The sequence below is a fragment of the Lipotes vexillifer genome, unplaced genomic scaffold (assembly GCF_000442215.2).
Source record: "Lipotes vexillifer unplaced genomic scaffold, Lipotes_vexillifer_v1.1 scaffold571, whole genome shotgun sequence".
Classification (NCBI taxonomy): domain Eukaryota; kingdom Metazoa; phylum Chordata; class Mammalia; order Artiodactyla; family Lipotidae; genus Lipotes; species Lipotes vexillifer.
The window spans coordinates 1,139,480-1,161,552 of record NW_006790468.1 but is presented as its reverse complement, the minus strand read 5'-3'; the positions used below and the strand labels follow the sequence as shown (position 1 = coordinate 1,161,552).

Genomic DNA, 22,073 nt, shown 5'->3' with positions numbered 1-22,073 from the left:
TGGGACTTCCCTGGCAGTCCAGTGGTTAAGACACAGAGCTTCCAGCGCAGGGGGTATGGGTTCGATCCCTAGTCAGGGAACTAAGATCCTATAGGCCACGTGGCACAGCCAAAAAAAAGAAAAATAATAATAATCATTCTTTTTGCCATTCTTGTGGCACATAACTTGCTCCTTTCTTTACTACTTTTGTCTGCCTTGCATTTCATTTAGCTATTTGTGGTTTGTTTTCTTAATTTAATTATTTTACCATGTTTGGAGGTGTGAGGTGTCTTAAAATTAAAGTGGAAGAGTTATGTATTTCTCCCTAAGGAAAGTTATTTGATCAATGTCATGTCTGAAAATAAGTGGCATCTTAGAATTAAGAATACAGTACATTATCTTCGCTACAAATTGTATAATTCTTGAGTGTAGGGACCATGTCTCTTTTAATCTCTTGTGTCTTTTAGATAAGTAACAAAAAGATAATACAATAGAAATTAGAAACTTTTGAACTGAATGATTATGAAAATGCTACATATTTAGACTTGTGGACTACACTTAAAAACAAAACATAGAAGAGGGGTATATAGGCTTTTTTTTAATTGAAGTATAGTTGATTTACAGTGTTGTTAGTTTCAGGTGTACAACAGAGTGATTGAGTTATATTTATATATATTATTTTTCAGGTTCTTTTTCCATATAGGTTATTATAAAATATTGAGTATAGTTCCCTGTGCTATACAGTAGGTCCTTGTTGGTTATCTATTTTATATATAGTAGTGTGTATATGTTAATCCAAAACTTCTCTAATTTCCTCCCCCCCCTTCCCTTTTAGTAACCATAAGTTTGTTTTCTATGTCCATGGGTCTATTTCTGTTTTGTGCATAAGTTCATTTGTATCGTTTGTTTGTTTGTTTTTTCTTTTGGATTCCACATATAAGCAATATCATATGATAGTTGTCTTTCTCTGTGTGGCTTACTTCACTTAGTATGATAATCTCTAGGTCCATCCATGTTGCTGCAAATGGCAGGAGTATATAGGCTTCAATGCATACATTAGAAAATAAGTTTCTATCTGGGAACCATAAAAGGAAGAGAATAAACCCAAAGAATTGTAGAAGGAAGCCAAATAATAAAGATAGAAACTGATGTGGATGAAATAGATGACAAACATATAGTTAAAAGAGTCAGGTTATCCCAAAATTTATGTCTTTGAAAAGACTAATAAAATTGTTAAACCTCTGAGAGGTTCATCAAAAAAAAAGGTAAAGAGAGAAGACATAATAACCAATATCAGAAAAATAAAATAATCATAAGAGGGTATTAGGAACCAATCTCATGTTAAGAAATTGGAAATTGTAGACAAAATGGACAAATAACTAGGACAATGTAACCAAACACACTCAAGGATACATAGAAAATCTAAAGTTCATTACCATTAAATCAATTGAGTAGTCAAAAATATTCCAAGAAAATTCCAGACCAGCACAACTTCAGTGGTGAATGATATCAGGCATTCAAGGAAGAAATAATTCCAACAATTCCAATTTTTAAAATTCCAGAGAACAGAAAAAGAGGGTGTTCTTCCCATGCCATTTTATGGTACTAGCATTATCTTGATATTAAAACCCGTCAAACAGTGCAGAAAAGGAAAATTGTAGGCTCATCAGACTTAAGAACATGGATTTAGAAGTCCTCAAATATTAGCAAACCAGATGTAGCAATATAAAGCAGGATAATATATCATGAACAAGTTGGTTTTATCCCAAGAATGCAAGATGAACATTAGCAAATCACAGTGTAATTTGCCACATTAAAAGATAATAATCATAAAAACTTCTCAAAAGATGCAGGAAAAACATAATAAATTTATATATTGACTTAAAAAAAAAAAACCTCTTTAACAACTATGAACCAGAAGATAACGTCTTTAATATGCTGGGGAGTCGGGAGGGAATTAAACACCCTACCCCACTTCCCAAGGATGATAGACTTTCCTATTTATAGGAAATACTTGAAAGTGTTCCATCTAAGACTGGGAATAAGACAAGGATTTCTGCTAACGATACTTCTTTTCAACATTATATTAAAGAGCCTAGCCAGTATATAACATGAAAGAAATTCTAGTAAAATGAAAAAGTTATGTAAATAGAAAAACACAACTGTCATTTGCAGAAAATATGATTGTATTAACTGAATCTGCAGATAAAGTATTAGAATTAATGTGTTTTTGTTAAGGTTTTTGGATATAAAAATCAGGTTAAAAATCTTTCTGTTAACCAACAGCCTTTTCTTTTTCTTTTTCTTTTTTTTTCTGACATGCTGCGCTGCTTGCGGGGTCTTAGCTCCCCAACCAGGGGTTGAACCCAGGCCCACGGCAGTAAAAGCGCTGAGTCCTAACCACTGGACTGCAAGGGAACTCCCAACACCATAATGTTTTGAAATGAAAAATTTGAAGGTTATTATTTACAGTAGTCAGAAGTACCTAGGAATAAGTCTAACAAAAAATGTGCCCAGTTTCTGTGGGAAGCAGCTTTGTTTAGACATTAAAGGAGACCTAAATAAACAAACCATTGGGCAATTCAATATTTTAAACATGCCAGTTCTCCCCATATTAACCTGTAATTTCAGTGCATTTCCAATCAAAAATCACAATGGGTTCTTTTGGTGGTTCTTTTTGACAGCTGATAACTAAAATTTAATGAAAATGCAGAGTCAAGATTAGCCAAAACATTCTTAAAGAACAAAAGTAAGTAGAAGGACTTGCTCTGTTCTAACTTACAGAGTAAGATTTACTCTAAAGCTGCAGTTGAATTACTGCATGGACAAACAGACCAGTGGAACAAAGTAGAGACCCCAAAAGTGAGATTCCCAAAAGAAATGGCCACCTAATTAATAGCAAAGAAAGCAGCAAAAAGCAGTAGGGAGGAATGAATGACTTGTTTTATAAATAAGAAGAAATAAAATTGATGATTTGGGCATCAAATTGAACCGCTGCCTTATCCTGTGTTCAGTACTCAGCTCCATTTGGATTTTAGACCTAAGTGTGGAAAAGTGGAATTTTAAAGCTATTAGAAGATAATATAGGGAAATTTTTTTATGAAAATAAAGGAAATAATAAATTGAACACATTACTTCAAAAGTCACCATAAAGAGAATCACAGGTCAGGCTAAGAAAGGAAGAAGATATTTGCAATGCATTAAAATGGTGAAACACCGAAATTCAGCATATATAAAGAATTATAAATCAAAGGCAGACCAGTAGGAAAATGGGTGAAAGAGACTTGAACAGCTGTTTCCCCAGAGGAAATCCCAGTGCCTAATTAGCATATGAAAAGATGCTCAACCTCCTTATGGGGAGAGAAAATCAAAACCACAACAGAATGCTTCGGCCTCTCTTTCAGATTGGCCAGTTTTTAAAAGTCTGACATTATCAAATATTACTGAAGTCATGGAGCAATGGGAACTCTAATACCAAGGTGGGAAGCATGTAAATTTGCACAACCACTTTGAAGGCAGGTTGGCATTATTTGCCAAAGTTTGAAAATACACATGCCCTTTGGCCCAGGGTGTCAACTACTAGATATATACCTTAGATTAGAGAAATATGTACACATAACACACCAGCATACATATACAAAAATGTTTATGGCAGTACTGTCTGGCAGTGGCCCCAAACTGGCAACCGTGTAAGTGTAGAATGGATAAATTCATTGTGGTGTCTGTCCAATGAGGTGCTATACAATAATGAAGATGGAAACTAGAAGGTCTCTGTATAACCACATGGATGAATCGTACCTAAAATTTTTTAAATAATTCAAAATGATTGTTTGTTTAGAGAGAAGCATTTATCGGAAGTAGAATGTGTAACTCTAAGGGAAAGAGAAGACTTGGTAGATCAGGGCCTTTCGAGAGGTGGGATGCTGGGCAGTTTTCTGTTTCTTGGCTTGGATGGGGGAAAGAGAAGACTTGGTAGAGCAGGGACTTTCGAGAGGTGGGATGCTGGGCAGTTTTCTGTTTCTTGGCTTGGATGGTAGTTAGACTTTTTTGTGTTGTAGTCATTATAATGTACTGTTTTTTGTACTTTTTATGTGTTTTATTTCACAATAACAATAAAATTTTTAAACACCTAAGTATCATGCTCTGCTAATCAAGTACATTTTCTGGTTAAGAAAAAAATTACTCTCAGCCCCCTTTGTGTAGCTCGCCTCTGGTCCTTTTTTTTTTTTTACAGCAAAACTCCTCAAAAGCATTTCTGTAATTGTTTATGGTTTTTCCATTCTTTACTGAATTCACTACAGTTTGGCTTTTATCCTTACCAGAATGACTTCCATGTTGCTAAATTCATTGGTCAGGTTCTCAACTCTTAATGGCTTTTAGCAGCATTTGACATTGTTGATCAGTCTTCGTTCAAATTCTTTTTTCTTTGGCCTCCAAGAGACCAAATTGTTTGAATTTTCTTTCTTCTTTACTGGCTCTTTCCTCTCAGTCTCTTCCCTGTTCCTGCTGTCTCCAACCTCTTGTAAAGTACCCTCAGGCCATAAGCCCTGCCCTTTTATTTTCTTGGTGATTTTGTCCTTTTTAGCTTATACCATCCTCATGTTGACCACTCCCATGTTTATAATTCCAGCCTGAACCGCTCTCCTGAACTCTAGACTTGCATATCCTATGTGACAGTTACAGTTGGATATCTAATAATCTTCTCAAATTCATCATGTTCACTCCATGAGGAGAGGGCTTGAAAGCTTTACATTCCCTCCTAGGTTTTGCCCGATGCTTCTCTTCATTTGGCTGGTCCTCCTAATTCATATCCATTGTATTAGTAAAATGGTAATTGGGAAGCAGAATTACTGTATTTAATTAAAACAGCCTTTGCATGTGAAAGTTTTGGTCTTAGTGGGGAAAGTAGTGTTTAAATTTAAAAGTATCCAAGGTTGCCAGTGCAGTTTTGCAAGTGATCCTCAGACTTTTGAGCCTAAGTCTCTGTTAACTGTATAAGACAGCCTTTCTCAACCTGCGTTCTGGGAGAGAATAAGCCCTATTGCCTTGAAGTATCCACTGTATATATATATATAGTTAACTTCTCTCCCATGCATCTTGAGTGGTACTTACTATGCACCATCCTTGAGAGAATTGGCAAAATAGTCACTTTTCTGTTCGAAATAGTCATTTTCTGTTCTGTGGTTCAGATGAGGAGTCCCTACTGAGAAGGTCTATGAAGAGATAAACTTCACTCACCTGTCGTTCTGAATAATGCAAATTGTCACCTGCCTTGTGGTCAAGGCTGTAATAAAACTAATACCTGTGTGATTTTTATTCAGACTCCAGCTTGAGAACCTTTACAAATTGACTGTTAAACCTTATGATTTTGAGTTATCTGTTTATATCATGATTTAATTTTTAAAGGGCTGCTTACAAATGAAAATCTAAGGGAATGCTGGTAGTGAGGCACTTCGTTTAGAAATTTACTAAAATTGCATAATAAATCGTACAGCGTTCTCCCTCACTTCCTGTAGTCGTTCTATCCATTCTCCTCTTGGGACAACTGACTAAATGGTAATAACTTTCAAGCATCAGCCCTTGATTACCTATGGTTTCAATATCAAGGAATATATCTCATCATTTTGTTGTCCATAAGCGAGAGGCATCTCTGTTAAAATTTAGGAAAAAAATTTACTTGTGCTTTAGTACATTTTCATATATTTAGTAATACCTTCTCAGCTGTGTTTGCTTTTATATGGTGACTAACGGTTTTATATTAACAGTATAAATAGCTGTGTTTTCTGGTTGATAAAAACACAAATGTAGGGGGAAATAAATACATGTTTTTTATAATGTTTTCATTGGTAAACATTTATTTTAATATTATGTAGGCTATCAAGTACTAACTCCAACTGCCTATTATGATCAGACTGGTGCCTTAGTGGTTGGCCCTGGAGCAAGAACTGGCCTTGGAGCTCCAGTTCGATTAATGGCTCCAACACCTGTTTTAATTAGTTCAGCAGCAGCACAAGCTGGTAAGTGTAACTGACGTTTTCAGGAATAATATTTTTCTGGTGTTGTTTGAGATGTTTCAAAAATAGAAAATGGTTTTCTGGGTAGTTTTAAGAAGTGTCTGAAATTTAATTTACAGCAGCGGCAGCAGCAGCTGGAGGAACTGCAAATAGTCTCACAGGCAGCACAAATGGTCTCTTCCGGCCCCTTGGCACTCAGCCACCACCGCAGCAGCAGCAGCCGCAGCAGCCAAGCACTAATCTGCAGTCGAATTCATTTTATGGGAGCACTTCTTTGACTAATAGCTCCCAGAGCAGTTCTTTATTTTCTCACGGACCTGGCCAACCTGGAAGTACTTCTCTTGGCTTTGGAAGCAGTAGCTCTTTGGGTGCTGCTATAGGCTCAGCCCTCAGTGGATTTGGCTCATCAGGTAAGTTTCTTTTTAAGATGAGTGTACTCTGCTAAGTGGACATGAGGTATATGTATTTGTTTTTAATATTAATATAAACAGTAATAGCTTGTGGTATAGAAAGGACAGGAATAAGATACTGGTTTATTGGTTTAGTTTTGTAGCTGAAAAACCACCTCCTGTAACATTTAGGAATGCTTAACTCATTTCAAGCAGCCTCATGCTTTACTCAAATATAATACATTTTCCCCTGGCTTTAAGAATTCTATTACTATAATTTTTGTTTTAGTAAGGTTTGTTTGGGATAGTATGTATTATGCTAATTACTAGCTCTTCCCTTTGCTCTATAATATTAATGTTTGAGGAAGTAAATATTTTTGCCATCTTAAGTTTCTGGTGTTTTAAAATAACTTTTGTGTACTCATCAGATGATTTATTCTTATTAAATGCTAATGGTTGTTAATGATCTCTATTTGGTATAATATATAAAAATAAAATATGATGTAATGTTCTAAACAGAAACCCCTAAGATAAATATGCCTATCTTTATATTAAACAACTTAGCCTTTATCACTAAAAGTTCATTTAAAAGGACTTTTTTTCCCCATATCCTAGTTTTATATATAATCCTTAAGAAATCCAAATTTTAAATAGCTTCACAAAATAAATAATTTACCCACACAAACTGATTTTGTAACTGAGAAAGAGCTGAAATCAGAAGAGGCCCACACCGACACCCTGTTGACACACATTGTATTATCAGTCTCTGGTGTTTCCAGAGGATTCAGGAAACAGAGAAAAAACAGCTTACTCTCATTCTCTTGGTACAATTGACAGCCTTTTCTTTATGAGGGGCAGGGCCATTTATTCACACCTCAAGAGGTTTTTTATTCCTCTCATGTCCTTGAGTCTTAAAATCTGGTTCTCATCTGTTTTCCCACCACATTAAATTATATTCTTTTCTGGTGTGAAAAATGGCAAAACTAACACATGCCAGTCATTACTAACTGTGCTTACCAGTTTTCTAAGACAGTATCTTCTGAACTTCTTGAACATTCATATTTATAAATATGATGGTCTAGAACAGCTATAAACTTTTAGGTGCAGAATGCTTTTTTGTAACAATGAAATACAAAAGGGAAATATATTTGCCTAATACAAAATTACCTAAAGAAATGGGCATGGGAACTTCTGAGGAAAAGTCTAGTGAACATAGAGACTGTTTAGTCTTAATTTTCCTGTTTGATTTTTTTTCATTCCTTTTGGAGCTTAGTCTTTATTATCTCTCGCCCAAGTGCCCCCATAGACTCATTTTTTTGTTTCTAACACAATTGGCGAGGATTTTCCCCAAATAATCCTAGATTGCTGGAGAAAATCAAAAGAACATATAACTTTAAAAAAAAAATTTTGTGTGTGGAAATAACTAATTTCTATAGATTGTAGACCCTAAATATCCAGGAAAAATAGAGAAAAGACTTGATAAATCTCATGTTCCCTTTTCTAATAAAATGTCACTGATGGTCTGTTATAGATTTGTAGGAACTCCAAATTCCCGTTTGTCTCTTAGTTGTTAAGAGCCTTCCCCCTGCATTCCGGAACTGGTGAGCCATCAACATTTTGTTCTCTACACGTGTCCCCTGCAGATGCCTCTGTCCCAAAAACTCATCATCTTCATTCCTCCCTTATCTATGAGCATTGCTTACTCCATTCTGATTTCCAGTTTGGGGTACCTCTGTTTTACCGTGCCTCAGAGGACATTAACAGTTGCCACCCCTAAATACCAGTAAATAACCTGTCATCTCCCTCCTCTTGAACATTTCATGAGCATTCATTCAAGTGCTGCACTTAGGTACTCTTCGAAGTCTACCCATTGCCTTTTTATATTATGGCAATTCCATACCTATATGAAATCTAAAATATAATGTGTTTGTGTGCTCATGTACACACACAGTAACATATACACAGTCGTTCTTTTACCCATATGATGAAATTATTAATGCTTAGTAGTGTTAAAATACCCCAGTTTATAACTCAGCTCACCAGGAAGCTTAGCAATTGTAATAAAGTAATTAAATCACCATTTCTATGACCCATTAGAATGTTCTTTTACAACTGAAAGTTTGTAATTTAACATTTTATCCACAGTTGATAAATGATTAGTGACTCCACTGTCTAGCCGCTTAGATATTTTAGGTATACTTTGTTTTATATTTTGTAGTCATACTGTTGCAGATAATTTAGGCATATAGTAAAACTTAAGGAGCCAGCTTGTTAGGTTTAAAGTAAAGCTATTTCTGAATTACTTTTAAATGTTCGGCTTGGCTTTTCCTTTTTAGAGGAAAATAATATCGCATGTGTCAAAATTATGGTTTCTTTGATTATTTGCCAGGGGAATGATAGTGCTGCTGCTCTCACTAGAGAGCTGTTGTCTTTTTCCTTGTCATATAAATTGTTTTCTGAAATAAATAGGAATTTTAAATGTAGCCATGTTTTAGAAAAATCACTTTGACAGTGTCCTTTTAAATTAGCATAGTTAATATAGCATACATGGACAATTTTGCCAAAACCATTCTTACAATAGTGTTTATTTTTTGCTATTAAAAATGCATATAGTTACTAGTATTTCCCTGTAATATATCTTAAAAAGTGAGAATTTCAATAAAACATGATCAGTCTTCCAGAAACTGCACTCACGGGTTTAAAAGGTTGAATACTGTTTATATAATATTTTGCTTAATACAGTAGTGTGAGCCTGGTATTTTTCCTCTATAGAATTTTAAATTTGGTAAAACCAATGTAATTAAGTTTCCTATCTGTATTAATAAGCTTAACTTGGTCTACCATCATGTGCTCTGCTTAATTTTTCTCTTTAATCTGTACCGTTATGATCTATTTATAATTGACTTTAAAATTCTCTTGAAAAGAATTACCATATTGGTCCGAATATAGAGCTTGTTCTTAAAAAACTTGATAGGTTAAGAAATGTATTATGAAATTATTTTGGATGTAAAAGGCTTCAGTTTAAAAAGGCTTAGAAACAGTAAAAAAACATACTTGAAAATATGGGCTCTAAGTGAGACTTATGAGTTGGGAGTTTTGGACAACCCTTTTAAACACTTAGTAAAGAATTTGATTATCCAAATATATGTTGATTAACAGCCAGATCTTGTTGCTTTTCTGAGCATGCATAGCTACATGGTAATGTGAACCTACCATTTTTTTATGATTTTATGAAGTACAAAAGAAAAAAAACTAGAAGGTTAATAGTTGAATTGGGGATTAAGTGAAAAAAAAAAAAATTGGTATGTAGTACAATAAGGGATGTGGTATAACTGTATACCATATAAGAAAAGAAAGGCTGATCATTCTTTACCTGAGTAAGGGGCTCATGAGGCCAGAAATAGAATCTTAGGAATGGAAGATCCTGAGGGGTAAGTGAACACATGTCTTTGGTTGGTAACAGTAATGAGAGCTGTCAGTTTTCTAAGAAAAAGTTTGATTTTTCCATATGTATTTTGTAATTTAGTTGCTGAAGGATAGGGAGAATGTGTAGTGTGAAAAGTACTGAGGAGTTAGCTGCCATCTATACTTCACAGCTGACTAATATTCGGGCCAATATGGACTTTAAAGGACTATGGTTTGAACACAAGCTGGAAGCCAAATCAAATGTGAATGGCGAGGGAAATGTATTAATATTCTGTTTATCAGTATAATCTTTTCTTGGCATTGGGTTGAAGTCTAAGAACTTGGTTCCAGAGATTAGGATACTACCAAAATTTAACCTTATTGGAATTTAATCTCTAGCATATCCTAAAGCAGACAACTTACAATTTCAGGGTTTATAAATCATACCAGGGTATTAAAGCACAGTAATCATATGTGTCAATGGTAAATATGTGTGAAATAATGAACATATGAGTGACTGCTCTTAAATATTTGGTTATTTTCTTGGGGTGCATTTATACCCTTTTATGATTACTAAGTTAGTATGTATAGTTATCACAGTAATTATCTTCTCTATAATGTTTCTAAAAATAATTATTGTGATCACTTCTGTTATTTCCCAGCAAGAGTTGGGGATAGGTTTTATTCAGTTAACACTGTATGTAATTAGGGTTTTTTTTATTTCTTCTTCAGTTGGCAGTTCTGCAAGTAGTAGTGCCACAAGGAGAGAGTCTCTATCTACTAGCTCTGACTTGTACAAAAGATCTAGTAGCAGCCTAGCACCCATAGGGCAACCATTTTACAATAGTCTGGGATTTTCCTCCTCTCCAAGTCCAATAGGCATGCCTCTGCCAAGCCAAACTCCAGGACATTCACTTACGCCACCGCCATCACTTTCATCACATGGATCCTCATCCAGTTTGCATTTAGGTAAAAAAAAAAAACCAAAACCCTTTTTATTTGTATGTATACATGTGAGTGTGTTTGTGTGTGTGTTTTATAATATGTGTAAAATATTTAATGTTGGATAAAACATGCCAAATTGCTTTTGCTTATAGATATTAGCCTTTTGAAAAAGTTCTACTTTTGTGAAAATTCAAAGTGAGGGTCTAATGTACAGTAAGGTAAAGACCCCTATTGTATCTTATGTTCCTTTTATGAAATACAGTGGTGTGTTTTTTTTCTCGTCTGTGCTTTTGATTTGTATGTGTTTTAGATCTGAAAAGTCAATTATTTATACGTGATAGTGAAAGAAATTTCACGATCAAATGTTTGTGCACACCATATAAAATGGATAAGTAATAACCTGCTGTATAAAAAAGTAAAATAAAATTAAAAAAAAAAGTTTGTGCACACCAAAAGCAATCATTAGTCACAAAGTTATTGAACTTCAAATAATTTAGTTTAGTATGATGGTTTTTGCTTTGGCCTTTGAATGCCTGGCCATTTTACCACAGGGTTATATCAGGGTATATGAATTGAGTATATTTGTGAGTTAGAGATTCTTATTATGTATGGGTTTGGTCCATGTAGTTCTCTTACTTTTGAACACATTGCTTAAGAGAAAAAATGTTCTAGGCTTGCTGTACCCTTGAAATCGGAACATTTAGAACTTTGGTTTATATCTGTATATTAAAATCGCCCCCACCCCAAGATTATTTGAATTGGTGGTTACCTTTTTCCCACTCCAGGAATTATTTAGCCATGTAGTTAACAGTATATTTTGAAGGGTTTTTGGATATCAGAGGCTGTGTATGAATCCCTCCCTGTCTCTTCAAAGAATTTTATTAAAATTAGATTTTGGATTTTTGTAATTCTAGTCATTTCAGCTAAAACTGAGAGATTCTATTGCTGATTCTTATGTGCTTAGGAAGATTTAAATCAGCTTGTGATTTAAAAAGTAATGTTGCTTTTGTAAGCAGATATATTATAAATTAGTGATTATGTTTGACCCCGCCATCCCCATCATAAGGCTCTAGTTATTTTTTCCTAAAGCTCAGTAATATAGTAAGTGTCCATGTAACAAAGGAATATTTTACAGTGATGATCATTTAGATTTATGTTATTACAAAGTGGGCTAGATTTCTTTTTTAAAGACTGGTCCTCCACCCCAAATTCTGGGCCTTTGATCTTTTTGGGGATGTTGACTGTATACAACCAATTAATTTATTTGAGTGGGGTCCTAAGATCTGCTTTGCAGCACTGTCTGTGTAAACTTATCAGTTTTTAGCCTACAACTTTCCTTCATTTATCTTTTCTTAGTCATAGGAGCTACTCAATTCCTAATTTTTATTATTTGTATTCAGACCCACTCCTACAACTCCCATATAAAACATGCCTTTGAGACTTTGAAATTGACACCAAAATTTGGAACAAAGCAAACCTAAAAATAGACCTTTCCTAATAGTTTTGTGTTTTATTTGTTAAGATTATATTTGTTGCGTCCTGTCATTTTTTTCATAGATAAGTTTCAGATCAGATTTCTGTCAACTGTTACTGCTTATGTTGTGCTTTAGTGCCTGTGTAAATGGCATTAATTATTCTACATAGCTTGCTTAGAAATTGACTTATAAATGACTTTTTAGATGTCTCTAATTAAACAGCAATCTAGATTTTTTTTTGACTAAAGAACCCAGGCATATAGTTGCTTCTAGAAGGAATTCTAGTCAGTTATGAGAAGTAATCATCGTGTGGGCCAGCAGTTCTACATTGTAGCCTGATACTTTTGTACCCATAGTTTAAGCTAAACTCCTTAGTTTAGCTTCACCTTGAAATCTAGTATTTCTAAATCTAGTATTTATTTAATCTAGTATTTAAACACACCTCTGATTGAAATTGTCTGTAGATTATTTTCTTTTGTGATTCCCCAGTTTCTTTTAGCTTTAGTCATATTATGACTAACAACCTGTTTGTTAACAAGGAATAGACCCTGCCAAGTTGAAAATAATTAAGTAGATTTCATAAATTTGCTCTTTGTATAGTGTTCATGGAAATAATCTATCTTTCGTTTTCATGTTATTGAATCACGATGCAAGACTTACATGCTCTCTGGTCTAAAAAATATATATTTTAAATTGTATATCCCTGAAGTGGATTTATTCATGAATCAAGTTATCAAGGCTGCTGATTGATAAAATACCTATGAAAATGAATTTGCATAGCCATTTAAAAAATAATCTTACTCTGCTCACATATTAAGAATATAATATAGAATAGGGATAAATTCTCAGTTTCATTAGAATTGGTTGGAATTAATTAGTTCCAGCTGATTTTCTTATGAGATTTTTTTAAGACACGTAGCCATTATAGTTATTGGTAGGTCTGGATATCGATATTCTTAGAATATTGGATGAAACAGGTAACTTTTTTTTTTTTTTTTTTAAACTACCTATGCCTTTGCTCATGCTAGTTACTTGATTCACAGAAAAAGTGAATAGCAACATTGTGTGCTTCTGGCTTTCCAACAAATATGTTTCATTTTTTTAAAAATAGTTGTCATTTGATCAACTTAAGTATTTTTAGTAGGATGACCAGTAGTCACTTTGTGATTGAAGAACAAGTATTTCAACTGATGAATTTTGGTTGTTCATTTTTTTATAACCTAAAATATTTTTGTTAAGATTTGCAACCTTGTTGCTTTTTAAGTATATTGAAGTCAGAAACATGAGAAGTAATTTTATCTTCCATATTCTAGTATGAAATTTCTAAGAGATAGAGATTCCTTTTTTAAAAACAATTATAGCCACAAAATCATTATCATACCTTTTTAAATTTATGAATTCTCATTACTATAATTTCCCTAATTGACTTAAATGTCTTTTTACAGTTGTTGTGTTTCCATCAGGGTCCAAATAAGGTCCGTCATTTGTTTGATGTCTTTTAATATGGAACCATTTCCCCATCCTCTTTTTTTTTCCTTCACATTTATTTGTTGAAGAAACTTTGTCCTGTTGAATATCCCACATTCTGGACCTCGATGGTTTCTTCTCCATGGTGGTATTTAACATGTTCCTCTATTCTCTGAATTTCCTGTAAAGTGGAATTTAGGGGTTTGATCTGGTTGTTTGTTTACATTGCTATTTGGTCCTGTATTTCTGCTGCACCATATCAGGAGATACATGTCTGGTTATTTCCTTTGCGAGGTTGTCTGCCAGATCCACCTAATGGCTTAGCAGCCTTTGATCATCACCTAAGTATTTCTTCAGAGGTTGCAAAATGGTGATGCTCTGTCATTCCTTTTACATTTGTTAGCTGGAATTTTTCTATGGAAAAGAACTTTCATCAATTGTGAGGTTACCCTAAAATATATAGTTCATATAGGAGTCAGGATAATGCTTGATTTCTTTTCCTTTATTTTCTGACCTTGAGAAATGAGAATTGAGAATGAGAATGAGTTGATGCCCTAGCAACTTCTAAAGGTGACTTGCAGGGTTTTTTTGTTTTTGTGTTTAAATCATCATTGTTCCCTATAGTGTAAATTGATGGATTTTAGGATAATTGTTATGTTTCAGTCCATTGCAGACTGGGAGGTAACACTTTTTATACCTTTTCTTGATGCTAAAATGTTGCTATCTTTGGCCATTTGGAGTCCCTTCAGGTTGGTTCCCATGTTGGCTAGAACTTGTTAAAAGCAGCACTTAAAATACTGATCAGAGAAACAAGTGGAAAAGAACAAGGAAGGAGAACAACTTTAAGATTAGTGGTTTTTATCTTGAAATGCAGAGAACTATGTCAAAATCTGGGCTTCAAGTTCAGCCTTGAATATTAAGTGAATTATTTTCTCATGTTATTACTGATGTATAGAGTTGGGGGGAAAAAATCTTCTACCCGTAGTTGTTTTTTTTTAATTCTTTATGATAGAAGTCAGTCTCTTATTTTGAGATACGTTACTCCCAGTAAAAGAAGATTAAATATTTCAAGTATTATTTAATTCATCTACCTGGAGCTAGCTAACTAGTTCTTTGCTTCCTTGTTTCCTTTCTTTTTCTTCTTTGAGTAAACGTTTAAAATATGTTAGTGATTTCTTATTTACTCTAATCTTTATGCTCATAATAGATTGATATGGAACTTCTTGGGTATAAAGTAGCATTTTATGTTTTTATTTAACTTAGGGTTTGACACACTAATGGCCTCTTCCTTTGTACCTCTTCATTTTTGAACTGGCTTGTTTTTTCTTAAGAAAAGGGTGATAAAAAGTCTTAATTCCAGCTTTGAACTCAGTGAAATTAGTTAATTCAAAGGTGGCTGTCAGTTTTGAAGATTCCTTAATGTCATGTATTCAGTAGTCACATAGTGCTTTAACTTGCAGTAGATTAAAAAGCTTTATAACCTATCTTCTCTCCTAATCACAGAAAATTTTATATGAAACATAGTTGTGGTAATATTAACTGTTAGAGTCATTTTCCCTGTTCAGTAGTAGTTAATCTGTTGAAATTGCTGACCTTTGGCAGATTTGGTCATCCGCTTCTCTTAGAATGAGATGTTTGAGAATTAAAACAAGTATGGCCAAATTGGTTGTAAGGCTATGTGCAGTTTTTCTGAGTTTCATATACGGTCCTTAAAGCAGAAAACAATATAAATTATTTTGAAGTTTTCATTGAAAGTATTATTATCCTTTAAGTAGCAAGTTCCCTGTAACTGAATAGCATTTGATAGTTTTGTAAAGCACTCTCATATTCATTATTTCATTTCATCCTAATTGTTAACATAAACTGGCTGAGTGATCTGCCCATTAAAGATGAGACAGTTATAGGTCATATGAGCCCAAGAAACTTGCCCAAACCAGTAAATGGCAGAACTGAAGCTAGAACACTGTTCTGACTCCTGATACTGTCTTTTCTTTTTCTGTTCTGCTATTCTATAATGAATTGAACAATTTTACAAAGTATATCAATAACAGTATTCTACTCAGCCTCTCAAATTTAACGTCACAATGGTGTAGGTTATGTGTTTTTTAAATGTGTATATAAGATTACTAGACTTCTAGATCCCTTTCTCAGTTATTCTTGAGATTTATAGAAAAGCTCTTATCTACTGTATGAAATAAGAATATATGTTACTCATAAGGCAGGCCACTCAGGGACTGAATATATGTTGGACAACAGGACTGAATAGATAGGAACATACTCAGCTCTCAACAGAATATTATTTACAGGTTCTCGTGGTGTAAATGAAATCACTGCTTCAACCCATTGGTGCATCTAAAAGTCATTTATTTGTTGAAAAGCATGAAATATGTTGTGGAAAAGTTCTAAAATTATTGTGTGGAAGAATTTATTATTTTATGTTTCATTTCTGTGTACAAATTCATTAGTCTTAGTTCTGGTTTGGGGTCACAATGATTAATTTTTGCCCTTATGTTTTATCCTTTATCCTCTAATAATGTTATCTGTGACTTTGTGCTTCTAATGACTGAGAATGTTTTCACCAGCTAATTCAGTTAAGGTAATCTCAGATTTGAGACTAAAAAATACTTGATGATTCGATTCAGTGGTTTACCATACCAGAATCACTTGGAGTGCTTGTTTAAAATATCTAGAATGAGGAGGTGAACGACTTGGAAATGTGTGGCAACAGTTTTTGCTTGTCATCATGATTGTGGGGATTCTGTGGACATTAAATACCCAGCAGCCAGATGCTAAACTTTTCATTTAAAAAGGATTATCCCACTGAAATTTCCAGTAGCACTCAGGTGAAGAGAGACACCTTGGAACAATTCATAGTTTATATAAGGTGTTACTCCAGTTCACACTTCTTTGTAACTCATAATTCCTGGATCTCTAGTGTGTTATATGAGCCTTTGATCTTGTCCCCCATCATCTCCCTAATGGATTTCTTTCTTCCTGCCTTGTTTCCTTCTATTGACCTGAAGTCTGCTTGCCATTGCATATTTTAAATGTTTGAAAAAAAGCTTAATAAGGGATGAGAGAAAATAGAAAAGTCTGGTCTCTTACTGAATATGTTTTTAAATATCTTTTTCCTTGATATGTATTTTTCAAATTGGAGCCATTTCTTTAATGTTGTTGACTATAATTCTGTATATCATTATTTACTATCATTTGGTTGTTTTACTTTTTATTCACTGGCTCTACCTTTCCTTCATATTTGCATTTCGGCTCCTCCCTCAATTGTTTCTCTACCTTTCCTTCTTACTGATATCAAATAAGTCTTCATGTGCCTTAAAAACAATCAAGAATTCACCAAGAACTTACATCATTGCACTGTTTATACACTAAATAATGTACATTAAGTAAACATAGGATCAAAAAACTAACTCTTAAAATATAGGTAGATATGCTTCATGAGAGATCTGCAGCTTTAGCCAAATAACCTTTAAAAATGAATGCAGCATGGGTCTCATGGGGCAATACTGAAAATTGACTTATGTTTAGAATATTTTTACATGAGACTGTTTCCTTAACCAGGAATAAGTCCATTGGAGGAAGGGCAAAATCTTTACACTGTAAACCATAAAAGCACTGACTGAAGTTAAAGAAGGCAAATAAATGAAAGGACATGTCATGTTTGTGGCTTGAAAGACTCAGTATTATAAAGATACCAACTGTCTTCTAATTGATGTATAGATTTAGCACAATCTCAATAAGAATTTTTCAGGCTTTTTTAAAGAAATTGGTAAGCTGACTTATTTAATATGAATGGAAAAACAGAGCCAAGAGTAGTCAAGACAGTCTTGAAGAACAAATTTAGAATTTAATAACTTGGCCAGATATCAAACTTATTAAAACTGCAGTGGTAGTTTTACTAAACTTGTGGTATTGGCACAAGGGTAGAGAAATAGATTGGTGGAATAGAGGATCCAGAAATAGACCTGCTCGTTTAGTTACCTGATTTGTGGCCACTGGTGCCACTCTCGTGTATTTAGGAAGGATGGTCTTTTCAGTAAGTTGAACTGGAGCAATTGAATATCCAAATGGGGAGAAATTAACTTTGACTCCTCTTTCACACCACACACACACACACACACACACACACACACACACACAAAACTTCATTCTCAAAGCAATCAGGGAACTTGCTTGTAGTCATGAAGTTAGTAAGGAACAAAAATTTTGAGTCCAGGTCTACCTGGTTCATTCCAAGGTGTCACACTGCTTCTCAAAGAATGCTTTTATTTCTGTCTACTATCACTCTAAATAAGTAAATGATCTTTTCCTATTCCCTAAATTTAGAATTTTTGAGAACTTTTTATAAAATTGTGGTAAAATATAATTTAGCCTATTGTGAGTTGGAGGGGAAAGTGAATTTGAATGTCAGTATATTGGCATTTTTCACTTGCCTGCAATTTTTTTTTTTTTTTTTTTTTTGGCTCCTTTGGGTCTTCATTGTTGCGCGCGGGCTTTCTCTAGTTGCGGCGAGCGGGGGCTCCTCTTCCTTGTGGTGCGCGGGCTTCTCACTGTGGTGGCTTCACTTGTTGTGGAGCGCGGGCTCTAGGCGCATGGGCTTCAGTAGTTGTAGCACACAGGCTCAGCAGTTGTGGCTCGCACGCTCTAGAGCGCAGGCCCAGTAGTTGTGGCGCACGGGCTTAGCTGCTCCGTGGCATGTGGGATCTTCCTGGCCCAGGGCTTGAACCCGTGTCCCCTGCATTGATTCTTAATCACTGCACCACCAGGGAAGTCCCCCTGCAATTGACTTTTAATCTAAATTAAATACTTTTTACTTCAAGGATCTCATAATATTTTATTGCTAATTTTTAAATTAAAACTGATCAGATAAGGGTCTTTACATGATATTCTAAATAGGATAGTAATAAGCTTAATTTATACTGAAACTAATCCCTATTTTATGTTTATCTTTTATGTGTAGTTTTATTGGCCCCCATTTAAGAATTCTGGGGTCTCATGAAAATTTTTATTTAATTAATTTATTTTGCTTAATTAATTCACTTAATTTATGCAACCAGTGTCAGATCCCTGTATGCCAGACTGTGCTTGACTTCAGAGACACTGTTGAAGAAAACATTATTCTACCCACCATCATCAAGTTTGATTTTTTTTGTGGTGAATACAGATGAGTAAACCAGTAATTACAGTATAATGATTGTAACGCTGTTGCCTTATCGCACTTTATTTAACACAGTGATTCTCTCCATTAGAATTATTATCTTTCCTTCCTGGTTTTTTTGTACCAAATTAACCACAGCCTAGATTATATTAGAGTTGTTTCTGGGTTTTTTCTCCCTACTAGATTAGAAACAAGAAAGCTGAAACCATTCTCCACAGCTTTAACAGTACAGTTGACTCTTGAACAACACAGGTTTGAATGGCCCAGGTCCACTTATACATGGATTTTTTTTCCCCCCAAAAAATGGAGAAAATGGGGAAATTTTTTTGGAGATTTGCAACAACTTGAAAAAAATCGCAGACTGCATAGAAATATCAAAAAAATTAAAAGTTAGGTATTTCATGAATGCATAAAATTATAATTATATATATAGCATATAACGTGTTAATAGGCTGTATGTTACTGGTAAGGCTTCTGGTCAACAGTAGGCTGGCTACTACTAGTTAAGTTTAGGGGGAGTTACAGTTTATACATATACTTTGGTGGGGTGGGAGTCGATGCTCCTAACCTCCGTGTTGTTCAAGGGTCAGCTGTATTCAGATCTCAACAAAATGGTTGGAGTAATTTGAGTGGCTTTGTTTCTTTCTGTTTTATCAATGAATTTATTTTTGGACACTGGCTACTTGTTTAAAAAAATTATTTTACATCCTACATAGATTTCTACATTAAAGCATTGTTTGACTGGTAGTGTGTTCTCTGATCAGTGTGTTAAGATCATACTCTGTAGAGTACTGCACTTTGAGAAGTTTTATGACGGTTGTGAGTTTTTATTTTTGCTTGTGTGTGTTGTTCTTTGGTTTGGGGTAGGGGTAGGTTTTTAGAGTGTCCTCATGTTCAGTAATCACAGAAGTAGTTTAGTTTTCAATAAAGATGTAAGATTCAGACAGTTCTTGAAATCATACAAGCCTTTTTGATGGAATAATGGAAATTGGCAAGGTGAGTAGAGGTAGAAGTGAGATATAATACTAGTCTGAACTACATAGTTCATATGTTAAAAACTTAGTCTGTTTGAATGCTCTTTGATGAATGAGGGAAGATTATTAATATTAAGTATCTTCTGTGAAGATGGCCTCTCTCTTACCTTTATATTTTTAAAAAGTTGAAGCACTAGATGCTAAAAGGTAGATTAATTACTTAGTTGCTTTTAGAAAAGAATTACAAGCAATAGAAATAACAGATGTTTATTTTGGTTTGTAGTTTACACCTGATATTGTTTGCTTACATATGGTCATAAAATGTACAAATTTAAGATAGCACACTTGACATATTTATGCTTTTTGCTTTTTATATTAGTCTTTTAAAATGATATGGAAGATTATACTTTTAACTAGAATTATGTAGATTTTTTAATTCATTGAAGCCTTGGTTTTTCCCGAGTAAAAATTTTGTGTCTTTATATGGCAAATATGTAGTTAAAATTTTATAGTTAAAAAATTTACATGGTTTACTCTTCCATGTAACCTCAAGCATATCCCAGATTTAAGTATAGTGTATGGCATTAAATGTTCTTCATGAGATATAGCAGAGTATAACCGAAAGCTTTAAGGGAATTATTCAGATATAATAGTTGGAAAAAAAAACTCAGTCTAGTTATTAGCTATGCATCCTTGAATAAGGATTTATTAAGGATTTAGCTTCTCTAAGCCTATTGTGTTACAAGTAAAATGGAGATAATATCCTTGTCTTAGAGTGTTGTTAAGATAGCATTATATATTAGTGTTCTAAGGCTGCTGTTACAAATTACAACTAAGTGGCTTAAAACAGATTTATTGTCTCACAGTTCTGAAGGTTAGAAGTCAAATTAAGGTGTCAACAGGGCCATACTCCCCTTGAAGGCTGTGAGCACAAGCCTTCCTTGCCTCTTTCTGGCTTCTGATGGTTGCTGATAACACTTAACATTCTTTGGCTTGTAGACACAGCACGCCAGTCTCCGCCTCCATCATTACCTGGCATTCTCCCTATGTGTCTGTCCTAATTTTCCTTCTCTTATAAGGACACCAGTCATTGGATAAGAGCCTAACCTACTCCAGCATGACACCTCATTTTAACTTGATTACATTTGCAAAGATCCTATTTCCAAATAAAGTCAAATCCGCAAGTAGCAGGAGTTAAGACTTGAACATATCTTTTGGGGAAGGCCAGTTCAGCCCAGTACCGTCTAAACTCTGGTCCCCCCAAATTCACGTTCAGCCCACATGCAAAATACATTCACCCCATTCCAGCATCCCCAAGAGTCTTGAACCATTCCAAAAATCCCAAATCTTATTTTCTAAATCAGGTGAGATTCTGAATGTGGTCCACCCTGCGGCAAAATTCCTCTCCATCTTTGGGTCTATGAGACCTAGGAAACAAGTTTTCTGCCTCCAAAATACAGTCATGGGACAGGCATAGGTTAGACAGTCCCATTTGCAAAAGGCAGAAATTGGAAGGAAGAAAGAAGTTACACGGCTGTTACAGTCTACTCTGAATGTTCCATATATTTCTTTTGAAAAGTAATCAGAGAAAAAAAATAATGAACTGAAAGTACTAAGTGTATGGGGCTCTGGGTTAGAAGTAAGTGAAGGTAATAGCTTAAAGTGAAATAGGTCATCCTCATTTTAGACTTTTTCCAACTATGCATTCTTTATCATTTATTCTTTGCCCACTCCAACTAACTAGTCATCTTTCATTATCATCTTATCATTCTTGAGCTTTCCAGAGCCTCGCCTTCTGAAAGGGACTCTGCCTAGTAGCCTATATGTAGTTGTACCCTTTTCGGGACCCTGAATATACTTGGATTACCATTTTTATTTGAAATTAGTAGTTGAAAGCCTGCTCTAAAATGAAACCTTAATTTATCTTGATTCTAATTTATTAGCCTCCAAACCTCTATCAGAATAATCTTCAGGTAGACTTTTTTTTTTAATAAAAACTATCCACTGGGAAAGATTTGAGAACCTTTATTTTTTAAAAAATAGAAAAAGTAGGGGCTTCCCTGGTGGCGCGGTGGTTGGGGGTCCGCCTGCTGATGCGGGGGATGTGGGTTCGTGCCCCGGTCCGGGGGGATCCCGCGTGCCGCGGAGCGGCTGGGCCCGTGAGCTGTGGCCGCTGGGCCTGTGCGTCTGGAGCCTGTGCTCCGCAGTGGGAGAGGCCGCAGCGGTGAGAGGCCCGCGTACCGCAAAAAAAA

At 34.7% G+C, this 22,073-nt stretch overlaps 1 protein-coding gene across 6 annotated transcripts in view; it reads left to right on the top strand.

The window, feature by feature from the left end:
- The window catches only part of PUM2 (pumilio RNA binding family member 2), a 91,718-nt gene that overhangs the window by 52,077 nt on the left and 17,568 nt on the right, over positions 1–22,073 (top strand). For 4 of the 6 annotated variants that reach the window (XM_007463751.1, XM_007463749.1, XM_007463750.1 and 1 more), the window contains 3 exons: positions 5,853–5,996; positions 6,113–6,403; positions 10,520–10,756. In XM_007463751.1, coding sequence (XP_007463813.1) covers positions 5,853–5,996; positions 6,113–6,403; positions 10,520–10,756 — 672 coding nt within the window. The remainder of the gene's footprint in view (positions 1–5,852; positions 5,997–6,112; positions 6,404–10,519; positions 10,757–22,073) is intronic. The other 2 variants (XM_007463752.1, XM_007463753.1) reach the window with 1 other exon arrangement.